We start from the raw sequence: 20,476 nt of genomic DNA, 5'->3' as shown, positions 1-20,476 counted from the left end.
CCAACTCAATGATTGTATAATTCTACATTTAAAGTACAGTGATCTGTGATTAAGAGCAATGGTATTCATAAAATGTGTAATTAAAATTATCCTGTATTAAATTAAAAAATGATGTTCCTTGTAACAATATATCTTAAATCATTATTTCACAACCTTTGCATTGTGGAGTGTTTTGCTAATGACACACAGGCAGAGTCAAATTAGGCATTTTCCCAATTTTTGAGAACCCTGAACCCAAGAGGATCTCCATCATTTCACTAGACCCGGGGTCAGCAACCCACGGCTCTGGAGCCGTGTGTGGCTCTTTCATTCGTCTGCTGCGGCTCCCTGTAGCTCAAAATATGCATCACAACTGCCGATGTGTGACACCCACCGACACACAATTTATTAAGCTTTTCGACCCTCGGTAGGCCAACCATGGATAAATCCAAGAAAAGAAAAGTTTCAGAAGAAAACAGAATCTTAATTCAACTATATATGCTAGTTTTGTGGCCACTCAGGAAATAGTCAGGCATGGGAAGAGTTTTGTGGCTCCCAGTGTTTTATTTTCTGTGGGTCCAAATGGCTCTCTGAGTGTTTAAGGTTGCTGATCCCTGCACTAGACCGAAGCAATCTTTTGATGATTCCAGACGCCTGTGCTGAGATATTGAGCCTTTGATTGTGAACAGGCAACCAATGTGTTCCAATACTGGTCCCTGCTGCCATTAATAAGTGTAAGTGGTATTGCAGCTTTCGAATTGTGAGTGCTGAAGATTTTTCTTTTAATGTAAAGGTCGAGCTGGCCGTGTGTCTAAAGGATACTGCTACAGACTAGTATACAAAGACTTCTGGACAAACTGTATACCGGAAAGCACTGTTCCTGAGATGACGGTAAGAATAACATACACCCATTTGCAGGACTTTAGATTGGGAAAACCACTTATATTTCTGCTGACCACCAAAAAATAGCCATTATGTTTCAGAACAATGGCAGGAAGTGATGAGACCGCACTGATAAAACGTCAGAGGATGATAGAAGGGCAGTTTTACATTCTGACATTCTTAGGAACAATTGATAACTATTTAACTATCGTTAAGCCATCAGCAAACAATTGTTACCTAAATCTGGTACATTCAATACACAACTCTGAAAGAGAAATATTTTTCTCTGGCTGTCACCTTGATTCTTCTTCTTCTTCTATTTTTTTTTACAATTCATTTGAGTCAATTTTACAATTTTTACAATGGTCATCACAGTCTTTCAGCAAATCACGTGATCATTAAACAAATCTATTCTCCTGAGTGAATTTTTTTCCCCAGAATCCTGGAATGTTCCACAGTTTGCAACATTGCTAAAAATGTTGCAAACTGTGGTCTTTTGACCATGGGACACTGCAGCCAGTCATAAATCTGCCTAGAGCAAGCTGCTTATAGTAACCACATGGTGAGATTGGTGGCAAATTAATTTAACAAATAAATAAATAAATGTGAGCCGGTTACCAAGTGCCTGAATTATGACCATGTGTATGTAGTATATGTGTTGTAATTTCAAGGACAGGTTATAAGTAATTTTTGGAGGAGCTGTTTGCAGGATGTAAGCTGTTCCAAGAAAAGCTGCCTTTTGCAATTGACTGGTGTTTTGTCAATTCTGTTGGTGTTCAAATGCTGCTTCCTATGTTTTGGGATTGCATTTGGCTGCATGAACTTTTGCTTTAGTGTTCATTTGGAGAGCCACAAAATCCATTCTTTTTACAGCTGGCCATTTTTCTCTTGATCATTTTCTTGTGTGGCCTTGGATTGTTGTGGTTGTCCATTTGGATCTGAGCAGCAAAATGGAAGCCACATACTGTTAGAATGTGCAATTTGAGGACTGAGATTTTGGCCAAGATTTTCTGCATTTAGTAACAAGGAAGTGAGAAAAAGAATAGGGAATGTTGTTGTATCATTCTCACTTCTTGTGTGGCCAGTTATATGGCTTCCAACTTGCTGCTCAGCTCATTAATACTACTCATGGGTAAACTGTAAATTTTGCAAACTAAATGTTTCCAGGCAGCCTTACAGCAAATCAACTAAGGCAGTGTCTCCTTGAAACATTTTCTTAGACCGCCCTAAACATCTGGGTGTGCTACCTCTTTCACATCAGCTGAACTCCCCCATATGCTTGTTACAGTTTTCACGTACACTTTTAGAAAAAGATAGTATTTCTGCTTATTGAATAAAAAATATGACAATGTTTCTACATGGCAGGGAGTTGGACTGGAAGACCTCCAAGGTCCCTTCCAACTGTGTTATTCTGTTATCTATAGGTTGCTTATAACATAAAAGCAACTAGCTTTACCAGCTACTACTGTTTAAAAAATCCTTAAAAATATCCCTGCAGAATTGGGGAGTGTCAAACACAGGACTTTTATTTATCCTTTTAGCGTTGTCCATTGGAAACTACTGTACTAAAAGTGAAGATGCTTGACATGGGAGAACCAAGAGCTCTGTTAGCAACCGCTCTCTCTCCTCCTGTTAGCAGTGATATTGAACGCACGATTCTGCACCTTAAAGAGGTAGGTGTTTTATTAAGTTAAAACAATTGTACACAATTCTTTTTAAGTAGGGGGTGTGGTTTTTTTTTTGCAAAACCAAGCCATCTGTTTGGTTAATAGGAGGATGAAAAGTTAAATAATCCGTAACATTTGTAATTTGTATATGTTGTGTCACTGTAAATCAGCCTAACCAGTATGGTGCTACCTGCTGAGCATGAATAACTAATTTCCAGAATTCAGTTTTGGGGAGGTGAATAATTAAAAATGAAATCAGGGGATGAGACCACGTGTTTCACAAAAAAGTCTATTGTTTTGTCATTACTCATTCATATGTGCATTCAGCATTGGTGGGCTGCAAATTGTGCTAGCCTGACATTTGCTACCAAGCTTTGAATGTAACTTTTGGCTTATACTAAAGGTTAGTCTTAAAAGTCATGATTGTGTCTCCAATTCATATTATTATTGATTTTGTTTTGGAATAGTTAGGAGCACTCGCTATTAATGATCATTTTGAAGAAAGAAATCCTTACGATGGTGAGTTGACCTTTCTGGGAAAGGTGCTGGCCCAGTTACCTGTGAATCATCACCTAGGCAAACTAATAGTTCTTGGACATGTCTTTGGATGTCTGGAAGAAACACTTATAATAGGTGAGTAACAAATACAGACATATCTCAACTTAGGTTAGTAATATCTTACAAGCTGCTCACAATAGAAAAATAAGAATGAGGCAGATCTTTAAACTTAGAAATGCATGACTATATTTATTTATTTATTTATTGTGATTTATATGCCGCCTTTCTCCCTAGGGACTCAAGGCGGCTTACAAAAAGACAACTTCAATACAAATCACAATACAATACCAAATTAAAATCAGTAACCCAATTAAAAACGATTTAAAATTATATCAGTGTACCCCCAAACGGATCAGTTTAATTGGCGGAAGAGCCACGTCTTCAGCTCGCGACGGAAGGAAAGAAGGTCGGGGGCTGTCCTGAGCTCAGTGGGCAATCCATTCCAGAGGGTCGGGGCTCCCACAGAGAACGCCCTCCCCCTGGGGGTCGTCAGCCGACATTGTTTGGCCGACGGCACCCTGAGGAGGCCGACTCTGAGAGCGCACAGGACGATGGGAGAACGGCTGGAGATGGTCCTGCAAGTACCCCGGGCCTAAGCCATGAAGGGCTTTATAGGTGAGCACCAGCACCTTGAAACGTATCCGGAGTGCCACCGGTAGCCAGTGCAGCTCACGCAGGAGAGGTGTTACACGGGAGTATCTAGACGCCCCCGTAACTACCCGCGCGGCTGCATTTTGGACTAACTGAAGCCTCCGGACACATCCCAAGGGCAGCCCCATGTAGAGGGTGTTACAGTAGTCCAACCTAGAGGTAACAAGGGCGTGAGTGACCGTGGCGAGGGCATCCCGGTCTAGGAACGGGCGCAACTGGCGCACAAGACGGACCTGTGCGAAGGCCCCCCTGGTTACGGCCGTCAGATGATCATCTAAAGACAGCCGAGAATCCAGGAGGACACCCAAGTTGCGGACCCTGTCGGAGGGAGCAAGGGTTTCACCTCCGATCATTAAGGATGGAACCTCCAGATCCCGGGATGCCGGCATCCACAGCCACTCAGTCTTGGAAGGGTTGAGTCTCAGCCTGTTCCTCCCCATCCAAACCCGCACCGCTTCCAGGCAGTGGGACATCACGGAAAGGGCATCCCTAGGGTGGTCAGGGGTGGAGATGTAAAGCTGGGTATCATCAGCATATTGATGATACCTCACCCCTATAGCCAAAGAGCTACCTAAAAATAATGTACTAAAATTGATGAAAGAAATTTGTTAAAATCAGTGATGCTGGAAGGGAGATACTGATGTAATGAGGAATGGATACATATATAAATACCCCATTAGTTCCCTGCATCTGATAATTAGATTACATAAATTCTGCACATGGAAATAAAACTTGAGTCCGCTGCCTTTTTGTGATTAAAAGGGCAAATACAATTTTTAACAATAAATGTTATTTTTTCTCTTTCTTACAGCTGCAGCCCTCTCTTTGAACAGTTTCTTTGTGATACCTTTCAAGCAACATCTTGATGGATATAGGTATTTTCCCTAAAGCCACCATCTGATTTATTGACATTTGATCATTCATTTTGTATGCGTGTGTATATACTACTCTTTTTCATAAAATTTGCTCCAAGGTTCTAAACATCTTAAAATTCCATAAAGGGAAGCAACTGCAAAGTGGAAGGCAAGTTTATATCCCACTTTTTCTTCAGAAGAGAGCCAGTTTGGTCTAGTGCTTAAGGTACCAGATTAGAAAGCCAGAGATTTGAGTTCTAGTCCTGCCTTAGCCATGAAAGCCAACTGGGTGACTTTGGGCCAGTCACTCTCTCTCAGCCCAGCTTCCCTCACAGAGTTGTTATTTTGGAGAAAATAGGAGGAAGATGTATTGGATATGTTCAATGCATACAAATTATTTGTAAAAATTATAAAGACGGATACAAATAAATAAGGGGCATTATGCAGTTGTAACAACTGCATGTATTTAAGCTTGGTTATAAGTAGATTCATATTAGGCCTTGGGAGCTTCACAATATAAACCCTTAATACAATGTACCTAGGGCTATGCAGTGCTTCTGATTCAGTTTAATAGAACTACATTGAAATGTATGGAACATAGGACTTCTACTCTTTAAAGCATTCACATCAGTCTCCATGATCTCAGACAGGTGCTGGGTTTTTGTTCCTGTATGTTCTTAAGCCCTCCACATCAGATTCAAATATTTTACAGACATTTTGTATCTGCTGTTTCTGAACACTATATAAATTGACTTGACTTTTTTCTTTTTTCATATAACTGCAAATAATTTCAGAAATAAAATATGTTTTGCTACAGACATACTTTATTTTGAATTCATGGAATAAAAGGGTTGACCAAAATAGAAAGAAATAGTATAGAGAATACTATATAAAAGAATATATGTATTTTAGACCTCTTCTTGCTCTGCAGGAACAAGCTACAATTTTCTGGGAACAGCAGTAGTGATTGCATTGCAATTGTTAATGCATTTAAGGTAACTAATCTTTCTTATTCCTGCTTTTATATATTATGTTACTGGCATAATTGGGGATTTCTTTGTGTTACTGCCTGCATTTATTTAGTTTTCCTATCCATTAGTGATTATTACTATTGAATGAGCTACTGCAAATTGTCCTTAAAATTTTAAATTAAAGGGCAATATGTTTTCCATGTAATAAAAATCAAAGCTATTTGGCTATAGGATTTTGGGTCCATGTGCATTTCATATGCTGTATCAAGGTCAATTACAAATTATATTATAACTTCTTTTGTTATTGTTAGGAATGGCAAGGAAACAGGCAAAAAGGAAAGCTTAGGCATCCAAAGGTTAGTTCTATTGGTAATCTGTTTGTTAACTTGGATATTTACTTGATCAATGTTCTGTACACTGATGGGATGGATGTTCCCCTTCTGCATCTTTCAGTAGTGCTGATTTGATCTTTCAAGATGCTGGATTAGTGTCCTAAATTTAGAAAAGAGGAGAAACTGAGGGAAACCCATCCAATTGTAGGAGAAGAGATTAGTGTGTGCAAATCTGTGTCTAATAAATGAGTCTTGATATTCAAATAGACCATTTATCCTAACAGCTGTATGTAGAAAGTTTTCTTGCATCTGGTGTATATTGACTAACAACATTGTTTCACTAGTATTTGAACATATTGGTGTAATTCTGGTGTTGAGAATATTACCTTGGTTGTTTGTTTTAAGGAAAACAGCTAATTAGATGCGAGTCCTTAAAACATTTGTTTATTAGAATATTTCTGTCCTGTCTTAATTCATGAGATGATTGTTAAGCTTTTCTAACTTTTCTAAGCTGCCAAGCTATTTTGGGGCACTGATGCACTGATTCCACTCTGCATATTCATGAATTTGAGTTGCTAGATTTCTCTTAAGATTTTGTGTATTTAGCAGTAATTATTGTAGAGAGCTGGGACTCTCTTGATTTCTTCCTTTTGGATTTTGCCCACCTGCAGAAATTCTTGTAGGATAGAGAAGAATTTAACTGGAAGCTAAAGGGAGTCTGAACACCACAACTTAGCCCACCTCTGGAATCCTGGTTACACATATAAAATATCCTGCAACTAAAAAACTGAGTGCTTGCATGATACAAGCATGGAAGTTTGTGTTCTTACATGACACATAATCTGTGGCTACTAGGGAAGAACCTATATCTAGAGTAAAAATTCTTCATTGTTTGCTCTTCGCTCAACTGCCTGAATAGTTCTGGAAGGCTGCTAATGATTACAAGAACAAAACCTTGGTAGATTTAAAATAGGGCATGGCACAGAAATAAAAACAGTTGAGGTTATGCAAGTTGCTTTTTCAACTTCTGTTTAGAATTCTAGTTATTTTTAACTCTTTTGTTTCCCCCTCCAGAATGAAGTGGACTGGGGTCGTTCCAACTACATTTACATCAAGAGAATGAGAGAGGTGAATTTGATAATCTCTTTGCCTGTTTCACTGTTCTTCCCTTCCCATCACATCATAAAAATAATTGCTTGGCCATCTCATTACACTTTTTTTTGCAGCCCCCTAGTTGTATTGTTTGCAGCTTCCAGTTTACACTGCTGATATTTGGTAGTAGATGTGCCAAATTTTAGATAGGCGTTTTATTTTTGCAAATTTTTTTCAGGGTAATAAAACTTTACTCCCTATGGTTAGAAATACCCCCCCCCTTCTTTTCAAATAGGTTATAATTTTTAAAGCATCATTTGCCTATGGTGTCACTTCACTTTATTTATATCCCATTTATTATTATTTTTATAAATAGTTCAACATATCTAGTACTCCTTCCTCCCCACATTTTTCCTACACAACAAGACATGAGAGATAATATGGGCTGAGAGACAGTGACTGGCTCAGAGTCATCTGGCCAACTTCCATGCCTAGGCAAAACTAGAACTGACCATCTACCTGGTGCCTTTAAGATGGAAATATAAACCTGGCTCTCCAAATATGATTTAGAAAGGCAATCCAGATTAATCAGGTCTGCATCCCCAGGATGTTTTCTGTGTCACTGAAAAGTATTAAAAATACTTTTAAAGTTTTATTTGAGGTAGGAATTTTCACATTAACTTTTGACAACAAACTCTGTTGATGATACAAGAGAGCTATGAATGATAAGAGAATATAAAAATTTGAAGCCTAGTGCCCAAAGATGTAAATTTGAACCCATGTTCCTTTCCAAGGAAACTTACTTTCCTATTGCCTTTAGCTTCCAAGAATAGCTTTTCTCCTGAGAAAAGGTAGACTTATTCAAGGCCAAGAGAAATAAAACACATTCGTATAAGACAAACAGTCATATACTATCTCAGTTAAATTCTATTACAGTGGAGTGGAAAGGGAAAATTGCAATTTGTTGACTGGAATCACATGACACTGCTTAACAAAACTGCATGTTCCTGCTGTAGGCAATTAGAATTATGGGTACTGCTTATGGGTACTTTTGAGTACTCTTTCACTAAGGTAACTCTTACATTTAGTATTAGTTCTGTAATGGGAGCAAATTGAAAGAGAAAATATAGACTAATATTCTAATCTACTAACACTCCCTGCTTCTTGTTCCCCTGATCTCTCCCTTTCTCTTCTAGTAATGGAGGGGGCTAATAACGCCCTTTCAACTTACTTCTCTGTTTCTCTTCATGTTCTTACCATGCTCTCATTTCTGTAAGTGGGCAGAAACATGTTGTTGTAAACAGATATTTTTGCTTCTTTTAACAATTCTTACAGCATGTCACATGGTACCTATTCTGTTTTTGCCATCTTTTATATGTATTAAAATGTCTCGTCCATCCTGTATCTTTGGTAAACATTCTGCCAAATACACAAATTCAATTACTGACTCTAGTTTTTTTGCCATGTATCTTCACCCCATTGTTCAGATCAAACATAATTACTGAATATTCAAACCTATGTTCCTTTCTGAATCATTCAGCTATATAACTGCAAAGCATTCATGATCTTAATTAACAATGCACATAATATGCAGAGAAAAGTACACTTATTCATGTCCTCAACCAATACACAGTATTTTTGTATTATTAAATTAAAGTGCATGAAATAGCCAAGGGGACATTACTTGTCTTATTCCTGTTCAATGTTAAACTGTTTGCTCAGCAGCCAGTTAATTTCCATAGGTGCTTTGCTTTATTTCTATCATGCAAAACTCACGTTGCATTCAGCAGCCAACTTTCAAATCATATGCACACTGAGAATTGAGGATCTTATTGAAAGAATTCTCAGAGTTCCTAGCTACCATGTTGGCTAGAAATTTTGGAAATTACTAACAACACACATCTGGGAGGCACTAGAACAGTGATGAAGAAACATTTGGGCTCAGCATGTCAAAAATTTGGAAAATGCCTAAATTGAATCTGTTGGCATGTCACCTCCCTCAAACAAAAGAGAAACAATTATCTATTTAACCCTCTGCCACCCCAGGTCTAGGCTACCCTGAATAGTAGCATTTGGTAGCAGTGCCAAGACTAGGCCTGAAGTGGAAGCCCAGGCCTTTACTTCTGCCCTAACATCACTGTTGCCACTCTAAAGGGCTACCTTGCACCATCCCCCCAAAGTATGAATGCCCCTGTGGCCCAATCCCCTCCAGGATCTGTCACACATTGTTTACCCTCAGGCAGTATTCTGTTTCTGTTGACAAGCCCTTGCAACATATCAGGCTGCTCTGGGTTAGGAGCCTTTGCTCTTGAATCAGATTTGGAAAATGCTCTTCCATGGCCTCTGAAAACTTCATGAAAGCCTGCCCTGTTCTCATGCAATTTTCACAGTCTGTGGAGGCCTTGTGAGAACATGGACCTCTTTTGTGATTTCTGGACGGCCCGAACTTTCACGCAAGAGCATACCCCATTCTCACGCGGCTTCTGCAGTTTCCTGAATTTGTGCAAGAAAGGGACATGCTTTCAAGAATAGTTTTTGATGGTAAACATTGGCTCATGTCACCCAAAACTTCATGATGTGTCACTTCTGACACGCATGTCATAGGTTCATCATCACTGTTAGAATATGGGACGGCTGCTTTTTGATAACTTCAATCTGTTGCTTAGGTAATATTAGGTAGGTTATCAGCAAAGACCTAGGTCTCAGACATAAATATACGAGAATTTATTTTGTACAAAATAAAGTGATGTATCTTTACCTTTTAGATCCTCATGTACTTTAAAACAGTTTTACAATTTTTAGGTGGCTGAGTTGTATGAGGAGTTGAAAAAAAGAATTGCTGTATTCAATATGCATGTCAACACTCATTCTCCCATCATGGATCAAGAGCATGCATATAAGCAGCGTTTTATTTTGCAGGTGAGAGAGTTGATTATATTAGAAATGTTTTCAAGGATATTCAAAATATTTATGAATCTGCTGAGACTTAAACACAGGTTAATTTCAGAATGTGGCTTTGAATTTTTATATTCCTTCTTTTCTATTTTAATTGTACAATTTAGAAGCATACAAACAAAACTATAATTAAAGTAAAGATACATGGATTTTGTGATCATAATTTTCTTCTTTTTAGATTTTAAATATGAGCGCTTTGTTACTCTAGATATGAGATATACAGTATATGGAAATCCAATTAATTTGCATGGTTTAGTGTTTTGTATTATTTCTTTGTTACAGTACATTTATACCGTATGCCACTTACTTCCCTCCAAGAATAAAAAGGTCGGACACACAGACAGGCAGACATTTTCAATAATTTTCCTTGGGGTCAGATTTTCCATGTTCCTAATCGAGGCCTTCCTATCCTTATTACAAATGTCCAAACGTTATACCTACATTTTCTGCTTGAAAATATGTGATCTGTAGCTGAATATTGAGACTATTGCAAGACTTTCACGCATGCATACTTATCATTCAGGAGGTGTAGTGACAAATGGTGAAACAATCATCCTCATATTTTAAGGAGCTATTCCATACAGAATTGTCATGGCCAAGTAGCTTTGTAGCCAACGGGATAAAACTAATGTAAGTTAGAGGAGTAAAATCATATAACTAGGAATAAGCATGGTTCGCATGACCATATACAAGTAACTGCAGAGGGAAGAAGGGGCTTGCTAAGAGAAATGCCTGTTTTACAGCAACTTACTCCCTCTTGAAATCAGCAAGTATTGCGGGCCCAATTGGCAAAAGGAAGCTCAGGTTGGAAACATGCAGAAGAAGCCTCATCCTGAAATGGATAGACAAAAAAGGTGATGGTGATGATGATGACACTCTCTTATTTCTCAGGTGGTGATTGCTGGAGCTTTCTATCCAAATTATTTTACCTTTGTGTACCATGATAAAGAAGTTGCTGTGAGGGAATTGTCAGGCAGAGATCCCAAAACAACGGTGATGGTATGTAAATTAAGTTTTAAGTGGCTATCACAATGGGGTCTTAATTTTCCACATAGTAGCTGTATTAATCATTTGTGGCCAATGTAACAGAATTTTGTGGTACTTTTAAGTATTTATTATGGCATACATTTTCATGGCTAGAGCAACCATAGCTGCTCCATTTCCCAATTTATTTCAAGTCCACTTATAGCGGATTAAAAGAAGAATATGAGGAGAAGAGCAAAATGTTGGAAGAATAGATTGGGAATAAAGAAAAAAACCCAGAACTTTTCATGGCAGCCAGGACACTATATTCTAACAGGAAGTAAAGTCACACTTGGCAGAAATTGGATACTAATAGAAATTAGGCTGCTCAAGATAGGAGAATTGGATTTTATAATCAATTGGTATTTGCCCTGGTAATCTGTCTTAAAATATATGTGTTGAATAATGATTTAAGTGTAATTCATGTTATTTAATTATTATGGTTATTTTTAAAATAATGTAAAGATCATGTTTAAAAATATCAGAATGCTACCTTTCTTAAGATGCATACTTATTTTTCCTAACAGTTAAAGAACATTCCTCACTATGGCTTCCTGTATTACAAGCAGCTGCAATCTCTGTTCAGACAATGTGGTCAAGTCAAATCCATTGTTTATGATGGAACCAAGTAAGGGGATTTATATGTTTTCACTCTCTGCATTTTTTTTTATTTGTTAACCATCTTCTGAGTAATTGGCTGCAGCTCTTCTCTCTCCTCTTTAGCCAGGGGCTTGTTCGGTCGCTCTTCTGACAGCCCTTCTGAGGTTCCTGGCCTCTCCTCTTGCCCATTGGGAATTCTCAGATTTCTGTATTGTGGTTTCAGATCTTTGTGTGTCGACGGTGGCTCTATTATGGCAAGAAGACATCATTATGCCAGGAAGCAACAGAAAATACTTAAATAGGAATTGCCCCTCTCTTGGTTCTTGTTCCCTTTTGCTTGCTCTACATTTCCAGTTTTAGGTTACTTCCATCAATATTTAAAAGAGTCCTCTTGATAGCTATGCTTTATTTCTGTATATTTCCACGGGAATCCTGGAGAATCAGATGGCACCAGGAACATTTCTTAGGACAGTTCTACCAACAATATGCTACCTCACTTTATTCTTCTTTTGCACATCCTCTCCCATGCACCTCACTTCCATTCTTTCTTACACCATTTGTGAATGAAGTGGGGGCAAATCTCTCTCTCTCTCTCTCTCTCTCTCTCTCTCTCTCTCTCTCTCTCTCTCTATCTCTATCTCCATCCATCCATCCATCTAATCAGGGATGTCAAACTTGCGTCATCGTGGCGGCATTACATGATGTATTGTGACTTTTCCCCCTTCGCTAAACTGGCCGTGGCCATAGCCAGCACATGACGCATCCGGCCCATGGGCTACGAGTTTGACAGCCATGATCTACATATAGCTATATAGCTATCATCTATCATCATCTTTTTAATATCTTAATATCTATATCTGTATATGTGTGTGTGTGTGCTTGTACATACACGCATGCACACCTATTGTAGTCCCTATGAGTCAGTTTTATTTCTTTTAAATTTTTTTACCTAGAGCCTTTGTAGAATTTACTCGGAATCCTACAGAGCGTTTTAAAACACTTCCTGCAGTGTATTTTGCTCTTAAAATGGCACAGATGAGGATTCCATTTGAACTGAACATCCATTCCCCAAAGGAGATAGAGGACAAAATGGCAGGTGGAAGTAGCACCATTCTAAGGGACATGAGGTATGTTATTATGAAACTGGGTTTGGTTCCTTATTTGACAGGGAAGCTGTTGTGCTTTGATTCAGGACGCCTAAGCAGAGCCAAAATATACTTTGCAAGAGTCTAATAGGAAATGAGCTTTAAAAGAAACAAAATGCAGAGTTTGGAATACTAAAAACTGAGTGATGTGAAACTCTGAAATGGAGAAGAGGCTTGGAATGTCCAAGAACATGGCATATAACTTTTTTTGCCTGATCTGGCATTTTATGACATGAATTAAGAGTAACTCTCATTCGCTTCTTTCTAGTCCACTGTTTGGTTTTTTTAATATCTGCCAACAGTCATAGGCAAGAAATGGTTCTGTTGGAGGCATGCCAGAACCGTCCATTCTTTGTATAGAAAATAAAAAGGCTTCACACCAGGGGTGAAATCTAAAATTTGTTACTACCGGTTCTGTGGGCGTGGCTTGGTGGAGGGGTAACTTTTTTTTTTAACTTTTAAAAGCATTTTTTCTACAACCTTAAGATGTTGCAGAAAAAAATCCTTTTAGAAGTCTCTGACGATCAGGCAACTCAGCTGGGATCATCAGAGACTTTTAAAAGCATTTTTTTCCCTACAACCTCTTCGGCCGAAGAGGTAGAAAAAAATGCTTTTAGAAGCCTCTGACGATCCCAGCTGAGCCGCGCAATCATCAGAGGCTTCTTTTTTACTTTTAAAAGCATTTTTTCGGCCAAAGAGGTTGTAGGCTCAGCTGGGCATGGGGGGGGGGGCAGGGCGCAGGGATTTTTGCTACCCGTTCTCTGAACCACCCGCCATCATCGCTACCGGATCGGGCGATCTGGTCCAAACCGGAAGCATTTCACCCCTGCTCAGGAGAGAAATGCAGAGATACAATAAAGGGAATGTGGGGTTCTCCATACTTACTCTTCCAATCCTGATCACATTGGTGTGTGTGCGTATATGTATGTAGGTGTGTGTGTGTGTGTGTATAAATATTTATATATATAAAAAAAACAGGGTTCATGGGCCATCTTTCTGGAATAGTGCTGAAGGTAACTTACCAACAGGGATGTCTTTAGATTGTACATGATTAATGACTAGCATTTGTTTATTATTTTGATAGAGTGAACATTGACTTTCAGAAGCGTACAATGACTCCCATGCAGAAGTTTTGTAATACCTTGGAAAAACTGCAGACTATAAATAGTCTTGATTTATCTATCTGTGTCACTGAGGTAGGTGATAAATATTTCTGTGTGCCATTATGTGCAGTACCAGTTCAACTTTAGTGGGGTGAATTCTTAAAAGCGGGGAGATTGAAAATCAGCTTTTGGGTGTGAGTAAATTTTGAACGAATTACCCATGCATGCAAGTCTATATTATTTCTAATTAGATGGTTCTGCTCATAGAGTTAACAGTCATAAATAGAATAAAACTTAAAATCGTTCCAACCCCAAAAAAGTGTGAAATGTAAATACTTATAATGTTGTAAAAGTAGTTTAAATTATTAAACTAAAATCAAATTAAATCAAAGGAAGTGGCTGAATAAAACTTCCAGGAAACAGTCTTCCATATGTAGTAGTAACAAAGGAAAAGGCCATCTCCTCTATTATGACCAGACAAATTCATATCCAGATAAACAGTTTCTTAGGAAACTAAATCTTAAAAGGACTTGTGTCAAACTTCACACCAGAAACATTTACAAATATCAGCTATCCAGTCATTTAATGTCTTAAGGCTTGATTTTCTGCCAAGACACAAGTGGGCAAGATAGGCCTTTTTACTGGCAACAAGTACGAAACCACAGATACACATCACATTTGCCTATTCTACAAAGACTCGCGTGTTCCAGGATTTTTAAATGCTAGACTTTTCCCTCCTGCCTTGTAGAATAGAATAGAATAGAATAGAATAGAATAGAATAGAATAGAATAGAATAGAATAGAATAGAATAGAATAGAATAGAATAGAATAGAATAGAATAGAATAGAATAGAATAGAGCAGTTTGAAAATCCAGGCTTGTTTCTCTGTGTGTAATGTGTCAGAGGATGTTACAAAAAGAAATCTTGCCCTTTTCAGATTGTAGAGGTTGGGCACTTCTGTGGCTACAGAACAGATGAAAGAAGTATGGCTTTACTACAAAAACTGTCTGCTGAGATTGGTCAGCTGGAGTTGACCTCTTTGCCTATTCGCCCTTATCCAGACTTGGTTTGTTTGGCACCTTTTACTGAGCGGGAAACAGAGACGTACTACCGTGTCCAAGTCCTGTATGTGTCTGGAGACAGTGCCGAGGTGCTTCTTTTTCAAATCCTTGAGTATGTTCAAGTATAATCGTACGGAATATGTTTAGTGCAGTGTTTCTCAACTTTGATGACTTTAAGATGTTTGGACTTCAACTCCCAGAATTCTCCAGGGGAGAGCAAAGCTGGCTGGGGAATTCTGGAAGCTGAAGTTCACCCATCTTAAGTCACCAAGGTTAAAAGATACTGGTCTAGCATAACAAGTTAAACAGATGGCAGCGTCTGAAAAAAAAATGACTGGTCTCTGTTTACATTTTAAAAATGCATTATGTATTGCTTGGAGTAAAGGTAATAAAAGCATGGATCTCTTTTGGAAAGGAATATAACAGAGTTTCTTGCAAAAATCAAATCTAGAAGCACACACAGATAACTGATTCAGCAGGATTCATTAACTTCTCTTTATATACATAATAACAGATGAAGTAAATTTTACAATACCAACAGCAGACTCACAGGAAGAGGAGAGATTGCTTTCAGTTCCAGCAGCAGACTAGTTTTGTTTTAGATCTGCGCACAGAGCTTAGCCACGCCAGACTTCTAGCTTAAGTTTCTTGTTTCCAAAACAAGCCCCATCAGCTGACCTGTTACCATGCCTATTCATTGGCTGATCTATTTCATTCCATGAATATTCATATTCTGACAGAATAGAAGATTTTCATTTTTTTAAAAAAATCCTACTTCTGAATAGCAAGAGTCCATGTGTAGCTCTATTGTATTATCATCTTCCCATCTGAGATACACATTGAGCAATAAGTTGTACTGTTTCTGCTATTACTGTCTATTTCTGGCATTTGCTGGCACTAGCAGGAATACTCTTGAAGCATCCAGGGGTATCCATAGATCAAATTGTTTTTCAGGGTTGCTTCTTTGGGATGCTCTTTGGTTTGTTTTGGAGAAGTTTAAGTACAGGGCCATGTTTCAGTGAATGTTTGGAAAAGAATAGTCAATTACAATACTCTTTGGGGGAGATAATGGAGAGAGCTGACTGAAGCAACAATAGGCAATAGCGTCCTGTTTTGAATGAAGCAGACCTCCACTTTCACAATAGCTCTGTACTCTGTGTTAATCCATGTTTTGTTCAGTTGGGTTTATGTAATGTGTTGTATTTGGAATCCAGCTCATTGTCGCCTAGGATTGCACTCTTTTCTTCTCTAAGCCTTGGACGAAGTTTCTTTCAATTGTTTTTTGTTGTGCAGGTGTTCTATGTAGATTATGGCAATAGATCAAAAGTGGCTTTAGACCAGTTACGAGAGATTCCAAGCGACCTCCGAGAGCTTCCCTTTCAGGTAAACTTTTCTCTAGTTTTTAATGAATGACAGGACAGTGGTTCTGGGGAAATGAGGCAGTCAGACTATTTCGTTTTCTTGGAAAATATGTGTTTTGATATTTTTTGTTCAGGCTCTGGAATTCAAGGTGCGCAGAATACGTCCCTCTGCGTGGTCTCTTGTTTGTGGAGAACAGTGGAGTTATGCTGCAAACCAAAGATTTGCTTCCTTGGTCAGTGACCATGTTCTGATGGTGAAGATTTTCTCAATTGTACATGGCATATTGCATGTGGATGTGTTTCAATGCTCTGGCATTGCGAACATGGTGAATATCTGTACCATACTTATTGAAGAAGGCTATGCAGAACCTGCAGATGACTCTTATGAATCAAAAGTAAGAAATTTTTCTCTTTATGTTATTTCTGCTAGGGAAACGATTTGAGCTATAGTATGCATCTGTCTGTCTCTGTCTGTCTGCCCTACCACCCATCTCCCTCATAGAGGGGCTCTGAGTGGTTACTTGAACTTGTGGATGCAGGAAACTGAGGAGTTGAAGCACACTATTGTGCTTCTCTTTGCTATGCTAAAATATGCTATTTTGGGGCATGTTCTAATGCCCTTACAAAAGAACATTTAGAAAAGATGAACTTTATTGTGAAGCAGATGAGCTGAAATTGATTGGGAGATTTAACATTCTCATGATTTAAGTAGAGTGTAAACTTACTTACACTACACAGCTCAACAGCATATAATGAGGATACCTTTATTATATCAATTCAGCTTTTATCGCTCCCCACCCCCACAATTCTGCCTTCCCTTCCCTTCCCTTCCCAGCTCTCTGGTAGGTTTTACATATGCATGTGTAAAATTCTTCCATGCATCTAGTGAAAGGGACTGTGATCCATGAAATCTTAGACAATACACATTTTAAGGTAAAGGTAAAGGTTCCCCTTGCACATATGTGCTAGTTGTTCCCAACTCTAGGGGACAATGCTCACCTCCGTTTCAAAGCTGAAGAGCCAGCACTGTCCGAAGACATCTCCATGGTCATGTGGCCACCATGACTAAATGCCAAAGGTGCACAGAACACTGTTACCTTCCCACTAAAGGTGGTTCCTATTTTTCTACTTGCATTTTTTACGTGCTTTTGAACTGCTAGGTTGGCAGAAGCTGGGACAAGTAACGGGAGCTCACCCCATTATGCGGCACTAGGGATTCGAACCACTGAACTGCCGACTTTTCAATCGACAAGCTCAGCATCTTAGCCACTGAGCTATCATGTCCCACAATACACATCTTAGTTTCCTCTAAACTTCTGTTGGTTTTTCCAGCACCTAATAAATTTAGAAGACACAGGTAGAGTACCACAACTTCTATGCAATGTGTTATTTTTGTAAACTACATTATAAAACAGACGTCTTGAACTGGCACTTTTCTCCCACTGGGATGCGGAGTGGGTCAGAAGTGGGATGATCCAGCTCGTCTGGCCAATCACTGAGTCGGATAAACTTGGCCACGCCTACTCAGGCCTCCCTTCCTTCCAGTTTATTCGACTCAGTGGTTCTGACCAGTCGCATTCGCTGAGTCTCTCACTTCTGCAGATTTTGGAGATCGTGTGTGTGTTGGGGGCTTCTGCTGATCGCAAACGACTACCTCCGTTGCCTCTCGATCATCAGAGGGACGTGAGTGTGAAAGTTCCCTTCCGCCCCCATTCTTCTTCTTAGCGCTGTGTGTGCGGGCCATTTCAGTCCTCCTGGGCTGGAAACGCCGCCGCCGCGCTCCTCTGACAGCCGCCGACTTCAGCGCCCATCAGCTGAGGGGCGCGAAGATCGCGACGCTTCGGGAACCGCCGCCGGGGGTTCCTCTTCGCCGCCCCGTTCCGCTGTCAGTCTCCGCCTCAGCGTCGATCAGCTGGAGGTCGGAGAAGCCGCAGAAGCCGCTGCCTGCCCAAAGGCTTCGTTCCGGCTTGTGGCTGCCGCCGCTCTTCCCAGCGATCGGGGAAGACGGCGTTTTGAACTGCGCTGTTCCTGCCTTGGCGTGGGGGGTGTCTGACACTTCCCCGCCAATTTTCCGTGCCGCCATCTTTGCAGCCGTTAATTAGCCGCCATTTCCGCGCGCTTCTTTCATCGGCTGCTGGGACCTGCCTGATCTCCTTCCTTGGTGAGCTCTGCACTTGCCCTATATATATAAAAAAAAAAAAAAAAAAAAAAAAAAAAAGACGATTGGAATAGGTCTGGGGTCCCTTTGTGGATTTTCGGTTATTTTAAAGAATATTTCAACTATTGGCGGCCATTTTGTCTGACCCTGGAGACTTGTTCCCGGGCAGCCATTTTATCTCTCAGCATAACAGTAATACAAAAAAAAAAAAAAAAAAAAAATTTCCTTGGTGGTTGGATTGCAGCGAACTTCCTAATTTATCCTTGGTTTAGGATATCTGGGAAATTACAATGGATTATACTGCCTCTTTTCAAAATAATAATAATGATGATACTTACTGTTGTTCCTTTGTGTGCAGATTCCTGCTGTGACATATATTATCCATCGCTATGGCAGACCAGTCATCTTGCAAGATGGATTCTGGCCGTAAGGCCTCCTCTAAATCAAAACATACAAAAACGTCTCATCAGCATGATTCTGATCTGACTTCGCATACCCATGGAGATAAGCCAAACCCGGATACCGGTCTTGATTCAGGGGTTGCAGAGGAGGCTGACTTGACCAGAGCCTTCTCTCCAGAACACCAGGACAGCCTTCATGGCTCTCCAATTAGACAGGAGGGGGACCCCTTTGATTGCTCTATCCCTGTTCAGGATCCTCCACCAAGTAATCAACCTAAGTCAGAGCTGGAGAACCTTCCACAATCAGTTCAGATATTAATTGCCAGGGCCATTTCTCATGGCATCCAAGCGGGCATCAGAGAGCATCGCTCTGTCTCTCTTGTCTCTGAGAGCCTTCATTCCAGAAGATCAAGGGTGTCTCCTGATGCCAGTCTTACAGGGTCCCCTGATCACTCCCCTGTTAGATCTAGAGGCAGTGCTGATATAGAACTAGAGGATGAACCTCAAAGGGAAGTGGATTTATCGGATGACGAATCCACTGCTCCTGATGTGCCAACCTTTACCGGCCTTTTCCCCCAGGGACTTTTTAAATCACTGCTTCACAAGGCCAAAGTCACCTCGGGCCTAGTTGACACTGATTCTGTCCCATCAACTTCTGCCGCTTCCTCCAGTCAAGGCATATTTTCTGAACCAGTAACTGAACAACTGTTTGTCCCAGCGCCAAAACTTTTCACTGATGTGGTTCGTAAACAATGGACTAATCCAACTTCTTTTCCTACTCCTAGTGGCTACGATCGTAGAAATTACAACATGGATCCTGTCCTGACTAGTCTTTTGCAGGTTCCCGAAGTCGATGGCCCTGTGGCAGCGCTTTCATCTTCGTCTCCTTTCATCTCAGGGGACACTTCTGAGGGTCTTAAGCCGGAAGACCGTAAGTTTGATTCTTCTTTCAAGAAGGCTCACCAGGCCTCAGCTTGGGCAATTCAGGCCGCTACTGCGGCCTCATTCTTTTCACGGTCATCTCTATTATGGCTCCAGCAGCTTCAGTCCCGCTTACCAGCCCAGGAGGCCAGAGTCCATCAGGACCTAAATAAGATAATAGCTGCCACTCAATTCACCTCGGATGCCACGTTAAATGCTGCCAAATTTGCCTCGCGGGCTATGGCTTCCTCAGTCACTTCCCGTCGCCTTTTGTGGCTTAAGCCTTGGCAAGCTGACCTCAAGGCCAAATGGCGTCTAGCTTCTACACCATACTCTGGGCCTAAATTATTTGGTGCTTCCCTTGAACCATTATTAGTGGAGGACAGGGACAAAAGGAAGGTCCTTCCTTCCATTACTAGACGAGCTGATCGCAGGGCTACCCCCTACTATCGCAGGCCCCCGGCCCGTAATTTTTTCCAGGAGGGCCCCAGTCAGAGACCTTACTCACAGGGTTCCTTTCGTCCCCAAGATAGAGGTTCCTACAGGGATAAATCCAAACCCTTTGCCCCTCAGAAACGGCCCTTTCGTGGAACTGGCGGACGTCAGTTCCGCCGCCAAAAGTGACTCCCGCTTGATAGCTCCCATTGGGGGGAGGTTGAGCCTGTTTCTCCCCGAATGGGCTCGCAGTACGACAGACCAATGGGTTCTTCATATCATCGAATTCGGCCTCCCATTGGAGTTCCTCTCCCGCCCTCCGAGCC

General features: G+C 40.3%; 1 protein-coding gene across 2 annotated transcripts in view; it reads left to right on the top strand.

The window, feature by feature from the left end:
* Positions 1-20,476, top strand: part of TDRD9 (tudor domain containing 9) — a 91,052-nt gene that overhangs the window by 55,087 nt on the left and 15,489 nt on the right. The window contains exons 14-28 of one of the 2 annotated variants that reach the window (XM_034418557.3): positions 773-870; positions 2,403-2,534; positions 2,996-3,161; positions 4,549-4,612; positions 5,523-5,586; positions 5,874-5,918; positions 6,969-7,022; positions 9,789-9,905; positions 10,833-10,940; positions 11,492-11,592; positions 12,518-12,691; positions 13,794-13,905; positions 14,751-14,963; positions 16,168-16,257; positions 16,370-16,630. In XM_034418557.3, the coding sequence (XP_034274448.2) occupies positions 773-870; positions 2,403-2,534; positions 2,996-3,161; positions 4,549-4,612; positions 5,523-5,586; positions 5,874-5,918; positions 6,969-7,022; positions 9,789-9,905; positions 10,833-10,940; positions 11,492-11,592; positions 12,518-12,691; positions 13,794-13,905; positions 14,751-14,963; positions 16,168-16,257; positions 16,370-16,630 (1,799 nt within the window). The remainder of the gene's footprint in view (positions 1-772; positions 871-2,402; positions 2,535-2,995; positions 3,162-4,548; positions 4,613-5,522; positions 5,587-5,873; positions 5,919-6,968; positions 7,023-9,788; positions 9,906-10,832; positions 10,941-11,491; positions 11,593-12,517; positions 12,692-13,793; positions 13,906-14,750; positions 14,964-16,167; positions 16,258-16,369; positions 16,631-20,476) is intronic. The other variant, XM_087871875.1, reaches the window with a different exon arrangement.

Source organism: Pantherophis guttatus, chromosome 1 (genome assembly GCF_059756535.1).
Source record: "Pantherophis guttatus breed Tessera chromosome 1, ASM5975653v1, whole genome shotgun sequence".
Lineage (NCBI taxonomy): Eukaryota > Metazoa > Chordata > Lepidosauria > Squamata > Colubridae > Pantherophis > Pantherophis guttatus.
The sequence above is the reverse complement of the archived record's forward strand: the minus strand, read 5'-3'. Positions and strand labels throughout refer to the sequence as shown.